Source organism: Parasteatoda tepidariorum, chromosome X1 (genome assembly GCF_043381705.1).
Source record: "Parasteatoda tepidariorum isolate YZ-2023 chromosome X1, CAS_Ptep_4.0, whole genome shotgun sequence".
Lineage (NCBI taxonomy): Eukaryota > Metazoa > Arthropoda > Arachnida > Araneae > Theridiidae > Parasteatoda > Parasteatoda tepidariorum.
In genome coordinates, this window is record NC_092214.1 from 62541736 (window position 1) to 62566672 (window position 24937).

At 27.4% G+C, this 24937-nt stretch overlaps 2 protein-coding genes across 5 annotated transcripts in view; one reads left to right on the forward strand and one right to left on the reverse strand.

Moving 5' to 3' along the window:
• The window catches only part of LOC107452630 (uncharacterized), a 479485-nt gene that overhangs the window by 233518 nt on the left and 221030 nt on the right, over window positions 1-24937 (reverse strand). The gene's annotated exons all lie outside the window — the stretch shown is intronic.
• Window positions 1-24937, forward strand: part of LOC107452623 (small glutamine-rich tetratricopeptide repeat-containing protein beta) — a 37447-nt gene that overhangs the window by 9773 nt on the left and 2737 nt on the right. For 2 of the 3 annotated variants that reach the window (XM_016069160.3, XM_016069159.4), the window contains exons 4-11: window positions 1687-1744; window positions 1828-1927; window positions 8386-8490; window positions 8584-8728; window positions 11325-11390; window positions 17108-17145; window positions 20194-20316; window positions 22259-22365. In XM_016069160.3, coding sequence (XP_015924646.1) covers window positions 1687-1744; window positions 1828-1927; window positions 8386-8490; window positions 8584-8728; window positions 11325-11390; window positions 17108-17145; window positions 20194-20316; window positions 22259-22365 — 742 coding nt within the window. Of the gene's footprint in view, window positions 1-1686; window positions 1745-1827; window positions 1928-8385; window positions 8491-8583; window positions 8729-11324; window positions 11391-17107; window positions 17146-20193; window positions 20317-22258; window positions 22395-24937 lie in introns of those variants that run through there. The other variant, XM_071187667.1, reaches the window with a different exon arrangement.

The window sequence follows — 24937 nt, forward strand, 5'->3', positions numbered from 1 at the left end:
TTTTGTTTCTTCAAACTTTCTTGCCTAGAAGACTCGATTAAATCTGTAAAAATGATTATCCCTAAAATTTTGTATATAGCTATAATAAGTTATGTCAATTTGATTTTAGTAAGAAATCCTCGAATAAATATAGCAAAAACAACATATCTAAATAATATCAGATAAAAAGTTCAAGTATTTAAATTCTAAAAACTTAAAAAATCATAAATAATTTATAAATCAATTCAAATTTTCTTTTCAAAGGAGGATTAAAAAAAATTTTTTTTTGCTTTTTGGACAGAAATCAGCTTAAAAATTGTCTATTGCCTAGAAACTTCGAGATATTTTCTATTAACAATTAATTAAACCTCTCCCAGCAATCACAGAACACTATTTCATTTTTTTTTTTTACATTCAGAGTTCTTTTACTAGGTTGCCTAGCAACCTTTATTGCTACCCAACCCTTTATTGCTACCAATATAAACCTTTATTGCTACCCAATTTACGACCCAATTTTTTCCAAATTTTGTCTACCCCCCCTAATTTAAGTGTCTAGATTCCAAATATGTAAAAAAAAATATATGTTTTATTAAAGAAAGTATGTTTTTGTGTCTGATTTTGTAACTTAATTAATAGTTAGCACTAATTAATTAGCATATTTGAGGTCACCCCCGGGAACCATTAAGATTGACTTTTAGTTCGTGAAAATCCGATAACGAAAGTTATTCAGGGTGATATCTTTTTTTTTTTGCGGACTGTACCTCCTAAAATATTTATTTATTTATCATTTTTTTTAAAGCACATTAACGGACTTATAAAGTTTAAGTTGGGTAGGGCAAATTATCCAGTGCAAACTCTACAGATGTTTTCTATGAAAATATGATGGATTTTGAACAAATCAAGTTCTGAGCATTATTAATTAAACATTATTTAATAAGTCACCAACTCATATATACTAACTATATTATCACATGGTCAGAATCTCAGAACTTAAAATTAGGGTGAATATATACTTTTTAATGCTATATTTTTATAATCTACATAATATGTGATGCATACTTTGAATAGCAAATTGTTTTTGTTCTGTATCATTCTGTACCCATCAAAGTCTTGCATTAATTTAATACTTCTTTCCACACTGTCATTAATTGAGTTTAAGGTAACTTCCCTTTTCACACCAAAACATGATACATTATTATGCCAGGTTAAAGGCTATTCTTGCAAATAACAAGTGCTTATTTGAAGGTGATTGAAAAAGTTTTTACTCTTAGTAGATACAAAATTATCTTAAATGTTCTGTCTAATATGCAGTAATAAATAGAGGATAACTCAGATATAGCAATCCAAATTAGATACTCCTGATATACAAACATCCTCACCTTGTATATTAGCATATTCATTAAAAAAATATGAAACAATTTGTTAGATGAATACCATTAATGCTGCATAATTTTTTTTCAATGCTAGTACAAAAGTTATGTTTCTATTCTTTAATATTATCTTAAAGATTTTAAAAAGCGAAGATCAGCTGCATTGCATTGCATTTATGCAATGCAATGCACATTGAATAACTGCAGTTATTAAATTTGTTAAATTTGTGTTTTCAAAAATAAAAATATACTGCATAATAAGGAATATTATTAAACTTTCCTTTATAATTATTTTGGTTTAGTTTCAAAAATAATGATTTTTTTGTTGTTGTTGTAGGAAATGGATGACCAGTTACCCGGAGAGCTAAAGGAAGCAATTATAATGAAAAATATAGGTTAGTGTAATTATTAGTACTCTCCTTTAAATTTTTGCGGGATGTGTTTCTTATGAGTAAAAAGTGTTCTTTTATTGATTTAGGAAATAATCTTATGAAGAACAATCAGTTTTCTGAAGCTATTAGATATTATACAGCTGCCATTGAGATAGATAACCAAAATGCTATATACTATGGAAATCGGTAAATTTTTATTGGCTTAATTTTAGGTTATATTTATGTCATAGTGTACTAGTTATCTGTGGTATAGTTGAAATTATTCATCTTATTTTATTTGTATATTATTTAAGGCAGGGTTTCTTAACCTGTGGTTCATGAACCCCCAAGGGGTCCATGAGTTATATTTTGGGGGTCCGCTGACTACTCTTAATTTTTAAAACGTTTGGAAGCCTACCCATTGCTTGTAAAGCGAGCTATGGCAGCTATAATTTGTTTGCTACAGTGCATCTTTGCAAAACGGAATTTTCCACACTTGTGACAATAAAAACATAACATCAAAATTGATTGAATGTTGAACGTTGCTTTGTCGAAAACCATCCCCCAATTCAATTTATTAATTAAGGAAAAGCAACAGCAACCTTCACATTAAAAATGTTAATTTTGAAAATTTTGTATACTATTAAAATAATAAAATTAAATTTTTTGTAATAATTGATGTTTTTTGCAATTTTTTTCTTAAAATTTTTTAAAAGGGGTCCATTATATCAAAAAGGTTAAGAAACACTGATTTAAGGTAATATAATCTTATTTTATTTAAATCTATTGATTTGTTCTTTATAAATTTCAATACGAAGTGAATAATGTGAGAGCTATATTAAATGAAGCACATGCTCTTTATCTCAATGTTTGTTAAAGTCATCAAAAAGGCATATTGTTTAATAAAAAAAGGAGCTGTTCTGCACCTTTCACATCTGGATATACATGAAACAAACCAGATCATTATTTTATTTCTCCCTATGTTTCTTTAGTCAAAAAATTTCTTCATTATAATATGCATTGTAGTACTTAAGGAATTATAAAATGAGTAAAATATTAATTAGAAGTTTTTTTTCATTTTTGAATTACAATGAAATTATATGATACAACTATGAGAAAGTATCATCAGGGCATTTCTATGACAAGTTCAGTTAAATGATGAAAATTTCAAAATAAATATTTTTAATCAAGCATAGTGTCAATTTAATGGTGATCTTTTAACTTAATAAATTTATTTTCCAATGAATTGCCAGTTATTGAATAAAGGACAATATAATTTTAATTTTTAACCGCATTACGTGATTCTTTAAAAATCTTTTCCTTTTGTAATGTCCTTTTGTAATTTTTAAAAATCTTTTCTTTTTTTTTCCTTTTGTAAAACCACTTTTAGCTAGATAAAACTAATAGGTGTTTCTAATAATTGCTTGATCAGTTCTCAGGTTCCTACGTCATTCAATTGGGTTTAAATGTTTTTATATCATCTCCATCAATAGTGATTCATCAGATTTCACTAGTATTTTTGTTTCTTCTCATTTAAATATTCATTCAAAACCCTTAATATTTTTTATTTATTTGTTTTTGTTAGGAATATATTAATATATATTACTTATGATAGTTATAGAACAACCTGTATGAAATCTGAATGAATAAAAAATATTTTTAAGATGGTGCATTATCTAGTTATTGCATTTATTATTCTACTGCTGAGAAAATCAAGGTTATATTGACCTCCATAATAAATGAAGTATTTCCGGACTTTCATCTGGATGGAATATGAGGGAATTAAATGAATTTTTCTTGAAGGTTATGTTCGCATTATTTCTAAAAAAGTAATTAAATAAATATTATTTTAAAATAAATGCTTCTAGTAATGAAAAAAATGCTTTCAAACTTAATTTTTCACAGTTTCATTTTAAACTTTTATAAAATTCAGGTTAACTCCAGGTTCTCAGTCTGAACTGAAAAGATAACTGTTCAAACTCACATAATAACTTTCAATTGTTTTTCTAATTTCCTTTTAATCGATTCTCTATAAATCAGATAAAATTAGATATGACTCATATAAAATTGAATGTTTTATAGATTCAGGATAGATTTCAGGTGTATAAATATCATTTAAAGTTTAAAACTAGTGACATAAGTCATTAAAGAAAAATCCCTTCATTTATATATATTTTTTTCTCTAGATCAATTGCATATACAGTGTAACGTCCCATATCCGGACGTCCCTTTCCCGGAAGGGTCGATTTCCCGGACACTTTTTAACAATCAAAATAAACAAACATCTCTCCATCTTCCCCTTTCCTTTAAAAAAAAAAAAGGTCTTTTGACACATTTTCTCTTTTTCTAGCTTGCACTGAACCTCTGATTTATGCATCGAACCCATAAATCACCAGAAAGGGGAAGTGAAGATCTACCAAGACCATTGAGTGACCGTTAGTGACGCTCCTCCCTTGGAATGTAGGAAAAAGAGGGAGATTTGTTTTCAAAAGACCGCAACTGAGTCCCCCCCCCCCCTCCTTTCCCATGCAGGTGGCTAGTAAAAGAGGCATTTCCTGGAACCTTTTTATTGAAAGAAGAAATACTGTGGAAAAGGGTAAACGGGGCAAGCGTTAAGGTGGAGGGGGAGTCAAAATGGAAAATTTGAATAGGTCTAAAAGGATACACGTCCTTGAGAAACAAAACATTCGTTCTTCCCCATACCATGTAATATTTAGGAGGCGGGGGGAAAAAGGGGGTAACATTCTCTCTTTAGCAGATTCTTTCAGTCATAGAAGAAAAAATAAAGAGAACCCGATCAGCGTGCCCCGCCTTTATGCTTGATTGATAGCCAATGATTGGAGAGAAAACAATAATTTGTTACTTCCCCACCCTCAACTTAAATGATCTCCTCTTTACACTTATTTTCTTTCACAAATAAGGAGGAAATGAATTTTTCTCCTCCACCTACCCACCTTAATGAATGACGGGAATTTCCCTTTCTTGCTTGAATCATTCTAGTTAAAAATGGCGGATTATTATTTTCATATGTCAATTTTTTTTCGTTTTCTATATTTTAAGCAATAATATTTTTTTTCTAATATTTCATATTTTATTGATTAGATATTCTAATACTAAAACATTATTCCCCTTAAAAATAATGTTTATTTATTTTTTGCTTCTTAGATTTAGATCATTTTAAGCTTTGTTCCAGAATGACATGAATTTCCCCTTCCTGCTTGAATCGTTCTAGTTCAAAATGGCGGATTAATATTTTCATAACTGTTAAATTTTTTTCGTTTTCCATATTTTCAGCAATAATATTTTTTTTCTAATATTTTATATTTGATTTAGATATTCTAATGCTAAAACATTGTTCCCCTTAAAAATAACGTTTATTTATTTTTTGCTTCTTAGATTCAGATCGTTTATTAAATCATTTTAAGCTTTGTTTACCTTAGGGGTGTATTATACGGAAAAATCTATTATACGGACTTCTGGAAGTCCCACCAATTTATTTTGGTGCTAACAATTTTCCGTTTGCTTTAAAATTTTATAATTATCGATTTCATTTGCAAGAAAATATTACTTTAAAGTTATATAACATTATTAGAATACTTATTGTTTTTGTAGTAAATATTTTCTTAGTTAATTTCTTAAAAAATCTTCATAAAAAGGTTTACATTATTCTGTTATGAAGATTGATTTAATAGAGAACATATGTAAACTAAAACGGGTTATGTTTTTCATTTTTCTTTCAATAAAAGTTAGATGGAATGAAATCTTCAAAATATTGTTCCAATGAAACATGCTATTAAAATTTTACATTTCTTGTTATTATTTTATTAATAAAATATTTTTATTCCTTTGTAAATATTTCATGTACAAAATCTCATTATATTCTTCATTATCTTCTCATTCTATTCATTATATTATAATCTCATTATATTATATTGTAAATATTTCATGTACATTCTCATTATATTTTTAAGAAATAGCTTGATTTAATTTAAAAGCATAGCAAAATCATCTTTTCTCTAATTTTTATTTGGTAATCGCATGTTTGAGTGAAAGTGATGTGTAAGTTATAAAGGCAGTTACAAACTCGCAAGTCTGTTGATGAGTTATTTCGATTTCTTGTATAACAGTTAAAAAATGCGGTATTACTAAATACCGTGCGGCTTTACTGTGTTATTAAGTTATAACACACTACATCACTTGATAAAAAGAATGCCAAATGTATTTTACGACAATTTATTCATCGCATACTTATAAATTAACTTTTAGATGAACAACATGAGCTTACAGAATAATGCAAGTTACGTGAAAAAAATTTTTTTACTAACAAATGAATTATTGAAAAAAGTAATTGGGTAAAACGAAGAATTATTGAAAAAACTATGTAATTTCAATTAATTTCTGTAAAAGAGCAAATAACCTATTTTTATTTCTTCAATGCTTCTGAAAAAATGAAATTTTATGAAAAACACTTGCATAAGCGTTTCTTAATTTGTTTATTTTATTTATCAAGGATATCCGACATGAAGAGAACGAGTATTGAATTGTGGTTTAGGTTAATGTAATTTCGTTTGCCCACTATATTTATGCATTATCATCGCCTTTTCCAACTGCAATCAAGTGTCTTATCCTGGATAGGATCTGTTTATATGCCCCCGGATCAAACCCAATGGCAGTGCGGACGTAAAAGACCCTCAGTGGTAGATGGATCATGGATAACAATGTCCTTGCTGTCGGGCTAACTGTTAGAGGTGTTTGTAGTTTTCCTCTGCATGTATCACAAATGTGGGTCAGTTCCATCAAAAAGTCCACTATGAAAGCTAATTTGTCTCATATTCTTTATCGAGTTTGTCTCATATTCTTGATCCCTTGTCTTCTTGGTTGGGTTCAAAATTATAAGGATACAGAGTTAAATATCGTCGTGAACTTAGAATTGGATTAGCTGTTCAATACCGGTTATAAAATGAAATAAAATAAAATCTCTCTAAAGGTCTCTTTTTTGTCTGACTAACTGTGGGAGGTTTTTCTTCCATTTATTGCAAATACGGGTTATTTCATAAAAAAATCCCTCCATGGAGGCTAATTTATCCCTTTCCCAATGCTTGATCCAGGGTTTTTTCATGTCTTTTAGGTTGGGATTCAAAGTTATTATGTTCCAGTTTTAAACTCAGAATTGAGTCAGCTGTTCAACATCAGTTATAAAGTAAAATCTACTTAAAGCCTGATATATATGAATAAATTATAGATCTCATAAGAGGAAGTTCAAAAATGCAGGTCATTTGCATACTAACTGGCAAGCTGTTTTGTTAATTCAGTCATCCAATGTATTAAGTCTTTGCAGTATGAGGAACCATTAAGATCTGCTAAAATTTATTTATCTTAGCTCAAAAATTATCTTACCAGACAAGCGTTATAAGTTCCAATTGGCCAGGTATTTTTTACCCTACATGACTCATCATGCATGTTGATGTTTAATCAGAAATATCGATTAAAGTGCCCCTCATATTTCTACAAAAATTTTCCAAAATGCTTAGATAGGGCAAATGAACAGCATCAAAAGGGAGAAAAAAATAATGTTTAGTCCTAAATATCAATGATTGTTAGGCCTACATATTAAGTAGCTATGCAAAGAAAAATTTATACAATTAATTTTGCCTATTCTTTTTTATTATTTTATTAAAAAAGTTTCTAGCTGTTGTGCATACAAAAATAATTAATGTACAAATTTAAACATTGTTGTAAAGTATGTAAACATTGTTGAATGATATTGTACTGGCCAATAATTTGATTGTATTACTTCTTTGTCAAAATTTTTTAGGCATGTAAAAGGTTTTCAAGTCCTGTCTATTATGTTATGTTTTTCTAAAAATTTACTGATTTCAAATGGCGAGATTTGAAAGATAAAAACTTCTTGTATAATAAACATTTCTTGTAGAAAAAAAATTCTACAAAATGGAAAATGTAAAACACAATGATCCACAGATTTTAACCTATAGAAGAGGAGTTTAAATTCAAGGGAGTCATATTGGTGGAAAAAAATCGAAATGTTAGTGAAGGAAAAAAAAATTGGAATAAGTTTTAGTATTCATAATTGTTGAATTTACATCTAAAATGAACAGTTTACATATAATACCAGAAAGTTTACCTACGATTCCAAGATAAAATTTCAAATTATATATTATTTTTTAAAAAACTTCATACAAATGTAAGCTTCAAAAATTAGTTTGATTTAAAATTAAATTACTATCCAATTAACAGAATTTAGCAAATACATAATAAGATATTCATTCTTCACTTTTCTGTTTTTTGGTCAAATGTCAACTATTTAATCCATTTAATTTGTACTTATTATATTTTATAAAATAAATCGTTCTCTGAGGAAAAATATTAGCTCCTTTAATGTTATTATGATGATTTGCTCCTTTAATGTTATTTAACTTTTGCTTGTAAAATAGTTTGAAATGTCAACTTGCTGTCTGTGTAAAGTTGAAATTGTAGTAAAATATGAAATTGATATATGATATGTAATTGATATAATTATGATTGATAAAGTTTAGTAAAATATAAAATATGAAAATTGTATACTTGTAATATACTTTCAATTTTTAATTATGAAGAATTATTAAAAGTGGCTTGAAATACTAAAAGTTTATGTGTTCTTTTTTTAGAGCTGCAGCATATAGTAAATTAAATGAGTTTAAGAGTGCTATTAAAGACTGTGAAATGGCAATTAAAATTGACCCAAAATATGCTAAAGCATATGGCCGAATGGGGTATTTATTTTTTAAAATTTGTTTAGAATTTTTATTTCATTAATTTATTATTTCTTCTTCTTTTCAGCTTATTTCTTATTTCTTCTTTTTCAGCTTAGCCTTCACTAGTTTGGAGTTATATGACAAAGCTGTAGAGGCTTTTAATAAAGCTTTGGAACTTGATCCTGATAATCAAAGTTATCAAAATAACTTGAAATTAGCTTTTGATAAAAAGGATCAATCTCCTCCTGGTGCTGCTGTAAGTATGAGTTGTTTCTTAATACTGTTTTAATTACTATTATTGTTTTCAAACATGATATAAAGTTTACATTGGAAATGTAAAAATCAATCTCATAAGCCAAAAGGGACCCATGAAACCTTTTAACTTGGACTGTCTCAAATATTAATAAAAGTGTATAAGGGAAATTTTTTTTTTCAGCAGTGTTATATAACAATTGGTTACTGATCTAGTTTACACCCTTTCTCATATTATTGGAATATAACAATTTGTTTTTGTTTGTAGCGATTGTTTTAGTGTTTGCATTGAAATATAATGTCTTAACTTGTACAAAGAAGTTCAAAACTTGAAAAGATAACAAGTTGCAATCTATCATTCTCTCTATTTTTTTAAAATCTTAATTATTGCTTGGTTTTGTTTCCATTTACATTGTTGCATTATTCAATGCTGGCTTTTCTTGAACACTAGATCTTTCGACATTTAATTTATACCAAGTTTTACCCCTCCTCTCGATTTGACGGTACACATCAAGATCAAGGAGTAAAAAACAGGTTGGAAAATTATTTATTCCAGCTTGTTTTGGGGAAGAATAAAATGTTTCTGCAATTACCAAAATTTTATGTATCAGTTATAACATATATGCGAAACTTTCGTATCTGTAAAAAACTTAGTGGTGATGAACAGTATATCATTGAGAGTCGTAAGTGTTTATTTTATTCCTCCCAAAAATCAGCTATAAATGAAATGATTTTACTACCAGTTTTTACTCTTTTTCTGTCTTACTTTCAGGCCTGATCGTTAGTTCTAACTAATTACATGTAAAGCCAGGGCTGTTAAGGTTGCTTTATGGACACTGTAATTCATTCAGTATAGTTTTATTTTGAAAAAATACTTTAGATTTCCTTAGCTTATATTTGAAGACAATATATAAATTAATGTGGACATTTATAATTTTATAGATCGTCAACACATTATTATAAGCTTCATAATTGCTAAGACTGCCAATTTAAAGGTATTTGATATAAATAGGTATAGGTAAAAGTAAAAATGGCTGAGTGGAATTTGAATAAAAAAATATAACTGCTCTAATATTTCATTAAAAGTAAAAAAAATCCTAGAACATTACATAATTTATATTAGGGTAATTTTTTAAGTAAAGAGGCATTTAGAAAATTTTTTGTTAAATATTCACCATGCTACTTATAAAAAATTCAGCTGCAGTTGTAATATATCTTGCACATAAAACTTAAAACTGTAGTGCACTTTTCTATTTTGAGCATAAAATTAAAATATAAAACATTAACGTGAATTTGCATTATGTTCCCCTCTGTTACCAATGTTTAGAAATGTTTGAAACACGTAAGTTTACACGTAACTTATTAAATCTATCTTATATTTCAGGTTAGTATTAAAAACGAAATGTTACATAACTTACAATCTAGTCAAAATTACCCTGTAAATCGCTAAAATTGCTTTTTGATAAATTATATACTAATAAACCATACTTTTTAGGGTTCTTGAATTGAAAATTACTTAAATTTAGTCATACAATTATTGATACTTACATTTTTTTTAAAATAAATTAAAGTTGAAGGAATTTTTTGTTTTATTAGGAATAAACATTTTGTCATATTTAATATTAAGCTTTAATTAAACGAAAAACATAAATTTTTTTTTTATTGTTCAGATTTAATCTGAAAAATAAGCAGAATTACAAAAAAATAAAAGAATGAAAAGATACTGTTAATTTTTAACTTAAAACAGTCTACAATTACAATGTTTTATTAGCATTTACACTGTGATCATACTTATGGCAAGGTTCCCACGACCTGGAAAAAATAAATTAGTGGTAGCTAAGATTTTTTAAGTTTATTGAAAAATGCTTAAATTTATCTTTCATTTGTGAATAACAAAATTATTTCTGAGTTATTTTTTACACCCATATATATTTCTTTTAAATTAAATATTTATTGATAGTTTGAAACATCTATTTATATATATATCATTTTTGCTATTGCTTTAATAAAATTTTCCAGACCGTGCAAACCCTGCTATAGTATATAGTTCCAGTAAAGTTTTATGGTTGGAGTTTTTAGAATGAACACTTAATACTAAACATTGGTTTTTAGATTAATTACTGATTTTTACATCTATAACCTGAAGTTCCTATGATTCTGGAAAATAGAAGAAATTAGAATAATTTCTCTAAAAGGAACCAAAAAATGTCTCTAAATTTAAAAGTAACTTATGAAAGGACTGAAATTACTAAGTTAGCTTATTTATTTTAATTTTTTTCTAATACTTTAAAATACTGATCTTAACATTTCTTGAAAACATTGATTACCTGTTGCCTACCAAATGAATGGGAAACTGAATGTTAAGGCCACACCCTGTGATGCACAATTAGTTTTTTAGCATGAGATCAGTATTGAAAGTACTTAGCAAGGCAGGCTATGTAATGAAATATTTCATACATAATATTATAAAACAGTTTTATTTTTAAAAACTAGACTGACAACTTGCTTGTATAATAAATATGCATTATGTTTTATATTTATTTTGTATTTATAAAAGAAGTGACGCTTTAAAATTATTAATTTCCAAAAATTATTTTCAGCAAGGTATGTCTGGTTTAAATATAGACTGGGGAAACATATTTAGCAATCCAGCTTTTAGAAATATGGTAAGTAAAGTCTTAACAATTTTAAATAATCTTTCTGTTGTTTATTGCTCAGGGAATTTACCTTTAGGTAAATACTGGTTTCAACTTCCTGAGGGGCCCGATACTCTTTCTTTTTTCCTTTTGTCTCATAGAGTTTTATCTTTAGATAAATGTTGGTTCCATAACCCTTTGTTTCCTTGGTGACTTACCTTTTGTATTTGTTTCCTTGTTTAGTTTTTTCTTGCTTTTGAGTTAGAGTTTCTAACATGCTTTGGTGATCAGTTTACTTTAAATTTGATTTCTTTTAGTTCATAGTTATTATATCCTGTTCTTGTTCCATTAAAGGTTGTATCCATTTTCATTGCTATTCTCTTATTGTTTGCTTTAATTGTGGATTGGGCATGCATGATTAAAAACGTTTGGAATGCTGCACGTATCGAACCATGACGTCTTCTAATTTAAATTTTCTGTAATTGTAGTGAATCAAATGTTTGATGTTGAGTTCTTGTGTGCTGAATCTGGTGTTGGTTTTTTATTTGTTGTTTTTATTTTTTTTTGTGTTTTGCTAGTTTGTGTTACTAGTTGTGTGTTTTTTTTTTACTTTAATTTTTCTACTACAATTTTGAAATTTAAAGTATTTCCCTATACACTGATTTTGCACTTTTGGTTTCATAATTGATATATTAAAAAAATGTGAAAAGTAAGAAATTATAAAATAGCTTATTTTTTAAGTTTCATTTTTACTGACTATCTCAGCTGTTAAAATGACCTATGTTTCTAACTTTTATATTTTGAACGGCAAATAGATAAAAAAAAAATCAGTGATTAGTTCATTAAAAAAAATCAATGATCATTTACTTAAATTATTATATGTCATGATTATTATCATGATTATTAGACTCTTATTTTTCTTCTATTGCTTAATTTTTATTATTTTTTTATGTTTTCAAAATCAACAGTTCTCAAAGAGTTAATGTAAGTATTTAAAAATAAAATTTTTGTTAAATTTAGTGGTAAATAACAATTTAGTTTTAATTTGATTGGAAAAAATATCCGTAAAAAATCTAGAATAAGGGTGATAAACTTCATATTTTTTGCTTATAGACTAATATAGTATTAAAATTAATTCAAATGATGAAAGAATGTACAGTAGGGAACCGATTATAACAATCGGGACCATCGCTATTCCTGATAACTGATTTTTCCGGTTTTCTGAATCACCGAATTTTTATTGTCAAACCAAACTAAGAAACAAAATTATTTAGAAATTATCTTAAAAAGAAGAAAAAACGATAAAGTAATACATAAAGTTTAATAAGATAAAAAGGAAAAAAAATGAAATAAAAATATATACAGGCCTAATGTAAAATGAACAAAAAAGGTAAGAGGGAAAAAAAAGGGAGATAGGCTCCATCTTCATCGTCGCTTTCTTCTACTTCGTCGTTGTCTGCATCAGGACTCAAAACCATCCACTCCATTTTTTACTTCATTATTAACAAATGAAAATGGAAAAATCATGAGCATTCTTTCCCCTCCTCTGCGCGAGAAAGACAACGTTTGAATATAATTCTGGATGAAAAAAAATGCTTTCGAAAATTTCTGCAGAAAAGTATTAAAAATTTTTTTACTTCCTGAAGGACAAATCTTTCTGCAAAAAAACTAACGTTCTGCGACAATATTGCTATGATTCTGGCAGGCAATTACTATCTAGAAGATTTTAACTTTGGTTTCAACATTTTGCTAAAACATAAATCAAAATCAGAAGGACAAACACACATATCACTATCTTATTCCTCTTTAAGCTGAGCGATTTTATTTCTCCTCCACTCCAGTTAATGGCAAGCCCACACAGAAGCTGACAATAAAGAGAATTTATGATCTATCATGTTTTGCATTCTCCTCACACCCATTCAAAATGAATGAATTGAAAAACAGGTGCAGTTGTAATACTTGACCTTGAGTTATTACTCCCCTTTCTTAGCTGTCACTATGTTAAAAAGGGGAATAGCAGAAATGACAGATAATTTTTAAAAAAACAAGAAAAAGTAGAAAATAAACAGGAAAAAAAAGAAGGGATACAGAGATAATAGGAAGAATAGGAGCTCTGCAGTCCCCTTACTTTAAGAGATTTCTAAGAATCAAAGAAGACAAATAAACTTATTTGTTTTTAACTCTCCTGGACTAAGCAATCAACAGACATGATGACTCCTATTGTGAGAAGCTGGAGGTAATGACTCTCCCTGCTTTAGGGTCAGATGATAAGAAAACAGGTGTTCAATGAGTCACTCCTTTTCAATGAGCTATGATTGAAAAGAAACAACTATGTATAGGGTGAGGAAGGGAATGATTGATGATACAATATCCTGATTTGTATTTAAGCGTTTTTAAAAACCCAATATCGCGATTTGTATTCCTGCGAGTTTAAAATCCATCGCGATTTGTATTCACGAATTTTTAAATCCAATATTACGATTCGTTATCACGCAGTTGTAATATCAGATATCGTTTTTCGTATTTGTACGCTATAAATTACTCTTTGCGATTCGTATTCACGTGATCTAAAAATTATGCATCATGATTCTTATTTATGCGATTTAAAAATTCAATATCACAGTTTGTATTTTCGTGTTTTTAAAATCCAACAGCTCGAGTCATCCGTGTGATTTTAGAATCCAAAATTGCGATTCATATTCACGTGATTTTAAAATCCAAAATCGTAATTCATATTTACGAGATTTTAAATTTCAATATCACGTTTCATATTCACCCAATTTTAAAATCCGGTATCACGATTCATATTCTCGCAATTTTAAAACCCAATATCGCGAATCATATTCACGCGACTTTAAAATCCAGTATCGCGATTCATATTCACGTGATTCTAAAACCCAATATCGCGATTCTTGAAAGAAGTAGAAGTAAGTTTTCTCTTGAATTAGTTACTGTAAAGATGTGATATTTTTCATTAGTAAGTAATTTAATAGTCTCACTTTCCTATGATTGCTTAATTTTCTTTAATATAGTAGTGGTCAAAGTTTTAAAATTATATTTAAGAAAAATTTAATGTTAACTGTGTAAATGTTTCTGCCACTTTAAAAATTAAATAAAAATCTCCCAGCATAGTTAAAAGTTGCTTTTATATATCTCATCGATATCACAGTATCATGTAGAACTCTCCCCTCCTCCCAGTGACCTTCATTGTAAAAGTTCATCTTTTTTTATTTTTGTCCACTTTCATGCCTGGATCTAAGAGTTAATGAATCTACCATCAAAATTACTTATTCATGATTGTCTGAAATATTCCCCTTTATCCAATTATTCACACTGTGCTAGGTTTTATGCTTTATCTAAAGTTCATAAGGCTGGTTGGTACTTCCTTTTAACCCATTGTTTCAAATATTGGTACAACTTCTTATTAATTAGCCATATAATGTGTTTAAATTATTTAGTAATTATTTTATGAGAAAAAAATCTTGTATGATTTTGTAAATGAGTTTCAAGATAAACCTTATAAAAAACAATGGTCTCTTTTGATGTAAAATCTTTCTCTAACATTCGTGTTATTGGTGCTTTTAATTGTCTTAAAATGCGATTACAAGAATTCCAGAGAAGTTGAAAGGAATGAAATAGTACATGTTACACACTCTTGCCTAGAGCATTTACTTTCATTTTTAATGTTAGATTTTTTAAAATTATTGATGGCTTAATTATGAGTAATTTTCTCAGCTACTTAATTAGTTAAGGGATCTGTATATGCAGCGATTTTAGATTTTTTTCTGGATACAAAACCCTAAATAATCAAACTTCTTTGGTGGAACCATGACTTTATAAATAAAGTTTATTAAGGTAATAGTGAACATTATGACCTATTAAGGACTATTTTTAAGATAGTTAATAAGAGAAATGAATATTTTTTTTTATCATTTTATTCTTAATAATCTTAAATTGGGTTTTATATCTGACATTTAAATTTGCAGTCCTTGCATTATATCCAGTCTAGTTATTAATTTATTTTTAGTGTATATACATAAGCTGAACTTAAATAAAATAACTGAATTATGGTTTACTCTGAGGTGAAAACTTAAAAGAACTGCTGTAAACATATTTTTTTAGTAAAGAATCTAATTATTTTATTTTGATTTAAAAAGCATTACAGGAAATACTTATGCAATATTTTATAAATACTTCGTCTTTTCTTAATTTGTTAAAAATATTATTATTAGGAATATTATATTTTCTTTTAAAAAACACAGTTTCTATTTCATTAGCATTTTGCTTGAAATAATTTCATAAAGGCAACCAAAAGATGAAATAAATTTTGAATTATGATTGTATCAAATATAATTAGAGGTTTTAAAATTCATCACTAGTTATAGAAAGTACTAACTTTCGGAACCTCTTTTACTCTTGCAAGACACCCTAGGGTTCCGCAAACACCATTCGGGAATCGCTGTGTATATGCACTACTATGAACTGAAATTCTTTTTGGTTTATCAAATTTACTTTTTCATGGATGATAGGTTGATGGTTGCTTCACATTAAAGGACAATGTTGACTTTATCATGTTCTTAATATTGTAAATTTTCTCGATACTTGCATTCAGTTCACATTTAAACAAGAAAATTAAAATTGTTTACCTTTCTGGGAAGATCTTATTACTTATTATAATGAATTCCTCACTCCCATTTATCATAAATTATTAGTGGTTTCACTCCCTCTTATAACCTCTCATCCCATCCTCTTAATCAAAAGATAACTGCCCTTTTTACATTTCTTGAAATGTCTATATTTGTTTTAATAGTAGTCTCCTTATTGAAAAACTCTTTTTACTTAAAAGCTATTGCTATTGACCATAGATTTCCTTCTAATATTATTGATTCTATCTACAGAAAATCAATAATGCAATCCAATAAACTCTTTAATTCCAACTTATAAATTTATTGGTTTTCCTTATGTTAGAATAGATACTCAAGCCACCAAAATTTTGAATAAATTTGAGCTTAGTCATTTACTCCTCTTGTGAGCTTATAAATTTCACCCTTAAGACCATTCTTGCACCCCACAATGTTTAAAGTGGCAGCAAAATAACGAATAAAATAATCTTGATTTATACCTTAACCAAAAGAACACAATGAAATTTCAAAATTGGGGTACTATACAATCTTCCATAGCTCTACATCATTGAAATTTTTCTAAAATTATTTAAAAGTGCTCTTCAGCTACTGACCTTGAGTTCTCGTTAAGTGAAATTTTTTCATGTTTTAAAAAATTCTAATAATTTCAGTATGTATCCTTTCTAGTATGTCATATTTTTCTAATGTTTGGAAATTTGATTTTTTTTATTTCTACAATTTGCTTATCTTGGGTTCTTACCCTATCCCCACCACATATCTCCCTTTTGCTTGATTATTTTGTTCGAGCTTACTCCCATATTCTATGGACTACTTTTCCCTATCTTCAACTTGTTATGTTTTTAAAAAGTTGTTTTCTGTGTGTCCCTGTTTCCTTTTCTTGCTCTGTGATTTAACTCTAAGGAAGGTTCTTAATTATAGAATCGAATTTGTAGTATGCTTTTTTTAGTGGCATTATTTGTGCTTTATTCAAGTTCAGCTTTTTACGTAAATTAATTAATTTCCTTTTATTTAGAAACTTAATTAAGAAATTGCTTGAATAGAATTATTAATTATGTTATGATAGTTAAATTGAAGTCTTATTTTAATATTAAATATCTTTTTCAGGCTTCCACTTTAATGCAAGATCAAAGCATTATTAATGCGTAAGTTCAATTATTTCATTTCTTCATATTGTAATTATAAAGTGATTCCAATAAATAAGTTTTAACAAAATTTTTTACCATTAATTACAAATGTGTAAGGCTTATACAATGAAACCAAAAAAAAAAAAAAAAATTCTTATTGTGTTTAAAAATTCAGATGATTTTCGGGTTTTACTAATTCTCTCCATAAATAGTGGGCAGATTTTCTGATTAAAAAATATCAAACCAAATTACAATATTAAACAGAATATTGAGTTATCTTACAATACTGAACAGGATATTAAATCAATTCCAGTTTGAGAGTTTACTAAGTAATTACATTTTTTAAACAACTAGCAGAAGAGTGATATAACTTAAAGTAACATTACTGAATGTGTTAAACAAAAAATTTTTGCCATTATATTTCATTCAATATAACAATTCCTTTAAAAATAAATGTTGGTTAATTTATAATTTTGAAGATATTCTTCAGAAATTTGATGATACCATTTAAGTTTGACTTCCTTTTCTCTCCATAACTGCTGTTGGCTATCTGCACATACATAACACATCAACTGCACAAACTTTAGTTAAATGAAATTTTTTTCTCTAAACCATCATATTAATAGCAGAAAGATGATTCTTTTGCGCAATAAAATCAGTAGGCTTTCTTAGGATACTCTGTTATTGTAACATCGTGGGAAATATGCATATTTTAACTTTTCTCATATTAAAAATTTATTAGAATGAAGAGTTCAAGCACTCAATCAATTGTTTTCTAAAATGCACAAAATTATTAAATTTTTTAAATCTGAATTTAGAGAACAGATTTCTCAGTTGTTTTTACTTCTCCAAATGTAAGTTTTTCACCAGCTACTTTGAATTGATTGTTGTTATGGGCACTTTCTGCTTTAGGGGTCAGGGTATTTCGGCAAAAGTGTATGAAAAATATTTAAAATTCACATAGAATATCAACAATGACTAAAAAGCACACTAATATTTTCCATAAAATGTAACTATTTCATCAAAATTTCGAATGTAAAATCTCTCTTTTTTTCGATTTTGCATATCCATTGTCCCTCTTTACAATCACCTCTCTCTTGTCCCTCTTAACTGTGTAGTGAGTGTAAAACTTAATGAAATGCATTCTTCCTTTTTTAAAAAGAGAGTAAAGCAAGCTGTGACCAGGGAAAAAAATAAATATATATTGAATTTTAATGTTCTCTTTAATCAGAAGTGAATATTTTGAGCTGTTTTATGTTTATATTCCAAAATGGAAATTGCAAAAATATTGTTGATATTTAAAATGATTAAGGATATTGCATGTCAGGTTTGTGGATCTGAAATTAATGAAAACTTGGTTAGGGCAGATTATGTATTAGTCTGTGGAAGATAACAACTTCTTTGTTCTCTAATCTCTACGGTTTTAATCTTTGCAAAAATGTTTGGTAATAGTTGATAGTTTTTGATGTATTTTTTTGCTAATTGAATCTTTTTTTAAATTTTTATACATAAGTGTTGTCCAAATACAAAATGTTTGATACTGTCAGAAGTTCATCAGTGATTGAAAGGCTTCTTTTATAACACGTTCAAAGGAGTGGTGCATTACAGATAACTTTTGATTGATTAATCAGTTTGTGTGATCATCATGCTAAAAAACGTTGTAACCAGAACAGAATGTATAGTATTACAGTGTTTAGCAGCTGAAGTTGAGCTTAGTATGGATATTTTTTCTTGAATGTGTCTGTTTATGACAAATATTAGCTGTGAAAAGAATGATCTAAAAGTTTTCATGTAAAAGGAGGGGTATCAATATGAGTGTAAGTAAACAATGTGATTTTCAATGAAACTCAGTCTTCATTAAATTACAAATGACTCCAAATATGGTGTTATTGTAACACTTTTGGGTCAATTAATCAATCTTAACTAGGTAAAAATTTTAATTCAGTATCAAAATAAAAGAAATCAGCTCATTCCTTTCTCCAGGTATGAGAATTCTCAGTGCTAAGGATAATCTTGAGTGTTAATTTCTGTTTCTTTAATGATTTTTACCTAACTTCCTATTTTTGTTTTGATTTTAATGTGATTTCTGCGGTATTATGATAAAAAAAATTGGATATCACAGAAGTGAAATCTGGGACATTGAGATTATGGTGTATTCCAAGCAGTACATGTTTAAAATGTGATCAATAAAACCAACTGGGGAGTAAATTGTTGCAAATCGAGTGCTTCTAATGATGATTCAAAGTTACTTGTACAAAACAATGTAGCAGTAAAAAAATCAAGAAATCAATAATGAATGGTAATAACGAAAATATGAAAGATAAAAACCACATGGGCTTAGGGGTGAATCGTCAATAACCCAGTGCTTGTAAAAAGTGATTTTTAAAATGCACAAATCAAAATTTCATATGCAGTGCAACAAGCAAAACCCGAACTGCCCTGAATAAATTTTGATCTAATGATTGTATCTTAACGTTCTCAGACTCAATCTTAATGGCTCAAATGATATTTTAAGTTACATTAGTTAGTTTTAAACTATATGAAACTATGCTGCCAAAAATCCATTGTCAGAAAAAATGGGTAAACATAAATTTATCAGAAAATTGACTAAGCTCATTACCCTGCTTTATGTTAAGTATTACCAGTACTTATGAGTAAAATTTCACAAATTAAAGAAATAAAATTTTTAATCAAATGTCACTATAGTTTATGTCACTTTATAAATTTTTTTTTGTTTTCTGCATCGTTGATCATCAAATTGGTGTATTACATAAAAATCTTAAATTTTTAATTCCAATTTTTTCATCTGTTTTTTGAACTGTGTGTTCTCATGCTTGTTTTTTTTTTTTTTTTAAAAAAAGCATTTTATAGCAAAGGCGTTAACCTGTGAGCAACATAATGGGGTTAGCATTACCATGCTATGGTAATTTCTTTTAAATTTCCTACAAAGGTATTACTTATTTCTAAGTTAACCACTTTTTATTTGGACAACCCTTATGTTTTATTGTAAATGGATTTACTCTTTAAAAAAAATATATATTTTAAATTTTTCTGTTATATATACAGACTTTCAGCTGGAATGAACTCTTTAAATCAACAACCCCCACCGACTGATGGAAGTGGAGATGGTGGAGCAAGTGGATCTACTGCTAACCCTACAGATAGAAGATTTGATATGCTACTTGAAGCGTAAGTTGCATTTTCTAGGGATAATTTTTTATGTTTCAATGTCATTGAAAATTATTTTCTTTTATAAAATGTTACTTACCTATTATGAATATTTAACAAAATATTTGATATTTTGCTTTAAAAAAAATGCTAATAAATAAACTAACATTTAGGGCCCTGCTTAATATGAATATCTAATGTAAAATATTATAATGTGCAATATTTAAATCTTGGATATCTAGAATTTAAAAGGAATAGTTTTTTTTATACTTACATTGAATTACATTTAAAAATATGAACCATTTAATGGCATTTACTTTTTCAGAAACTTAATGGTGAGTTTTTTACTGAACGTTTACCAGTGTTAAAACTAAGCAAATTAATCTTGGATATGGGCAGGGTATTTTTTAACCGTAAGGACTGCATTTGTCTAAGAAAATTTCAATTTAAAATTCATACAGAAATTCTAAAAAAAGTATCTTAATAGTGATAAATAATATTCTATAACTTAAGGTCTACTATATGAAAAACTATAATAAATATTAAAATTTTTGATTAGTATGTTCTCTCAAGTGATAAAATATGCTGTTTCTCAAATAGATTGTGGTGTGTTTATTTGTAGAATGGCATTTAAAAAATCATTATTTCAATACTGTCAAAAAGATAATAGGTTTTACTGTGAAAGAGATTTTAATCAGAAGAAAATCTGTTTGATGTGTGCAAATAAAACCCCTATGTTTGCGGAAAATTTTGAAAGAAATACAAAACATATGGCAATCTTATGAAGTAATAAAATAATAGCTTTGAGATAAATATCACTTGGTTCAGTAACAATCACAACACAATCCCAATCTGGTGATCCATGTGACTAAAAAAATATTCCAAATTTAATGAAACTTTAACTTACTTAAGCCAAAAGCAGTTTTTGTTTAGTTTTGAAAATGCCACTCCCATAATAAGAGATTTGTCATATCAAGTAAACCATGTACACAACAACTCAGAGACTTTTATTTTGATTTATTTTTTCATAAGCTTTTTTTTTTTTTTGTCAATCATAGTTAACTGCTAGATCAGAAAATCTGATTATGTAATGTCCATTTTACTATATTTTCAATATGTGAGTCTCAAATCATGAAGACCTGGTATAAATAAACCCATTCATTTAATCAAAACTTTTTTTCTGTCAGCTGTTGATTGTTTAAAGTAGTTTTTAATTTATTTGAGAATTTAATTAACATTCATTCAAACCTTTTTAGGAAAATGTATATTATATCCTATCTTAATGTTATATTATAGCAGATCATTTTGTAATTTAAATGTTTTCTTTATTGATTGCAATACCCTGTAAGCGTTTGTTGTATTGCACATTTTAATATATTGTTCTTTTTTAGCATCCTACCCCCAAAAAATAATTATAATCTCTTAAAAATTTATGATTTCTCTGAATCTCTGAAATGCCCAGGTTTTTGTGATTATTAAAATTACACAAATAAAGATACTTTAATTTTTTATAAATTTATTGCAATTGAAAATGCAAGACACCAGAAAACTTGCTTGCTGTTAAGGGTAGCAAGGATTATAATTGAGGCACAAGATAATTAAATTGCACTGAACTACATTTCTGTGAATGTTACTTTGGTTGTTCTCTCTAAGCTCTTAAAAAAGAAATGAATAAAATTTTAATCTAAAAAGATATTAAGTAACAAGTGTTTTATATCATTTATATGACATGTATAGAGGAAAGAAGTGTTCTCACTCCAAACATTTCTCTAGAAATAACCAAAAAAGAAAAAAAAAAATTAGTTATTGGAGCACTAATTAGTGTTAAATGAATTAAATTGTGTTATTTAAAGTAGTTGTGCTAGTTATTATTTTTAAATGATTTAATATAAAATGCTTTTTTTTATATGTATTATAATTTTTTTTACCTATAATTTAGTCATTTTTATTTGTTTCTTTTTAGAAGCCATTATCTTGCTGCTCAATTGCATGCTGCGAATCCTGATCTTGTTGAACAGTTTAGGCAAAATGCAACAAGAAACCCAAATCCTTCTAATCCTGATAACAGGGGTATGTTAAAATAATACTTTTTTTTATTATGGATGTATTATTTAGCCCATTAACATAAGCATTGATTCATCTAATTTAATCTGCATTATTTGATATTTAAAGCAGTAATTTTCTAGAGTAACTGAAAAGTGTTCTGTACTAACCCCTTCTTATTACTGACAACCCCAGTTGCAGAATTAATGTGACATAGTAGGTTACACTAATCTATGTTTGCCTTGTAAACAAAAATTAATAAATACAAGTATGTAGTTATGAACTCTGCACATAAATCTTGATTTGAATTTTTCCAATAAAAGTTTGATTTGAATTTTTCCAAAACTAATAAGCCTGGGTAGGTATAAAATTTTTTTTTTCCAGTTAAATTTTTTATAATACAGTGAAACCTCCTGTTGTGGACACTCCTGCAAGACGGGGGCCTCTCAATACGAACATATTTTTAATTCCCCGGGAATCTTCTATGAATAAACCATTATATACATTCTCCGCAAAGTGGACACTCCCGTAACCGGACGCGGACAGTCATTTTGGTCCTGAAACGTTGTTTTCTATCTCTACAAACCAAACACCACTTTTTCTAAATTTGAAAAAGGAACTATTTCTGCTTTAAATTGCAAGCTAAAAAAATGCAACTTTTCACCATTTTTAAAGCATGTAAATAAAATTTTTTGCCTATCCATAGCTAAAAATATTGTTAGGCTATTTCACCACTGAAAAATCAATCTTTCTCCTGTCACTTTGCCTTATCTTTGTAAAGAAAGTAGAGAAAATGGTACTGCACTCCTGAAATTATTCTGACATCGGCATCTTTTCATCTGGATCACACAGGTTATGAGACCCCTCAAGTTGAAATGACATCTCTCAATGCTTCTTCCCCATTAACAATTTCTTTAATTTTCTTATCAATTTGAAGATTGTATTTAACACAACTGGGGTAAAAAAAGGAGAACAGAAGTATTATCTTTGAGGTGTTTATATAAATGAAACATTTATTCAGACACTTGATAGCTGATCAGTTGTGAATAATCAACTCCATAGGTCCCCCTGACTTACAAGTATGCATTCCTTTTTTTTTCTGTGAATCAATGGAAGTTTTTTTTCAAGAAGGTATTAACCATGTTCCCTATCAAATGATAAGTAGGTGTAAGGGGATGTAAACCTAATACATAATTGAAACGGATTGAGGACAGAAAGCTCCTATTCGGTATCATATGTCTAACTTGAGTATCTATGCTAATAGGAAAATCATATTTATTTATCGGTAGCTACATCCATAATTATGTATTTATATCAAACTTCTTTATATATTATTTTTATCTTTCTTATAGTTTATTAGAAAGATAAAAATAATATATAACATATTGTAGATATATTGTAAATATATCTAATAAAAATAATATATTGTAGATAATTATAGCATCCTTGTAAATATTATTAATTATTTCTACTTCTTTGAAAATATTCTAAAAACAATTTACGGTGTTAAATTTCGTTATTAGGGTACCGGGCTATCCANTTTATTTTTCTTTATCTGAAAATTTCAAATTTAACTAAAATATCTTAAAAGTTTTCTAAAAAAAAAAAAAAAAAAATTATTTTAACATTAATTCTTGTAGAAGTTTTAAAATGTTTTCACTTTGCTTTTATTTCTGATTATAGTGAATAGAATAGTAGCAAAGAAGGGTTAATAATTTTTCTGATTTAAAAAAAAACTGATTTTTTTTTATTTAAATTTGATTTCTTTTGATTTTTATTCAAATACATTGTAAGAACTTTAATTCATAATTAAAAAAAACCTTTATAAATGTTTAATCAAAGTTAAATTAATATTAAAACTATATTATAACAGTATTTTAGAAGCTCTAACTTACTAAAATAATTTTTCATTATAATACATAGCTTTGAATGCATAGCAACCATTTTGAAACAAATGCATGATTGAAATTTAAAGACTAGATAAAATAGAGAATTTAAAGAATACTACAGGGGTCTGTCTTGGTTTTTCTGAGAGGTACTTATTTTGTGAATCTTTAGACATAATTTGTGAAAATTAAAAATTATATTAAAAAATCAGCATAAAATTATGGATTTATTATTTCTTACGAGATGGAAACATAAAATTTTAAGAAAAAGTATTTTGTGAAGGTACCTCTAAGTGGTAGTAAAAACTATTGAAACAAAGTTTCAATTAGCAAACCATTATTTTAATTTAAAATTGCTATTTTTTCTCGCTTGATTTTTAATATGACAAAATAAATGTAACAGATTGTGTTTATAAATGTTGTCATTCATCAAAAAAATAAATAAATATTTAATCTACATATTTTTATATTCATTTTTAATCCTTTATCAAAATAGATAAGTTAAGCTAAAAAAAAAAAATTAAAAAAATCTATGTACTAATTGGAATTTTTTTCACAAAATTTCTTTATAGAAAATCTGATAATGTCAAAGATACTGTAAACATATTAAGAGAAAAATATATCAGTTACCAGTTAATAACTCTACTGCTTCAAATAGACTTTGAAAGGGAAGAATGACACTATCAGGAAAAAATTATCTGAATTCATCAGCC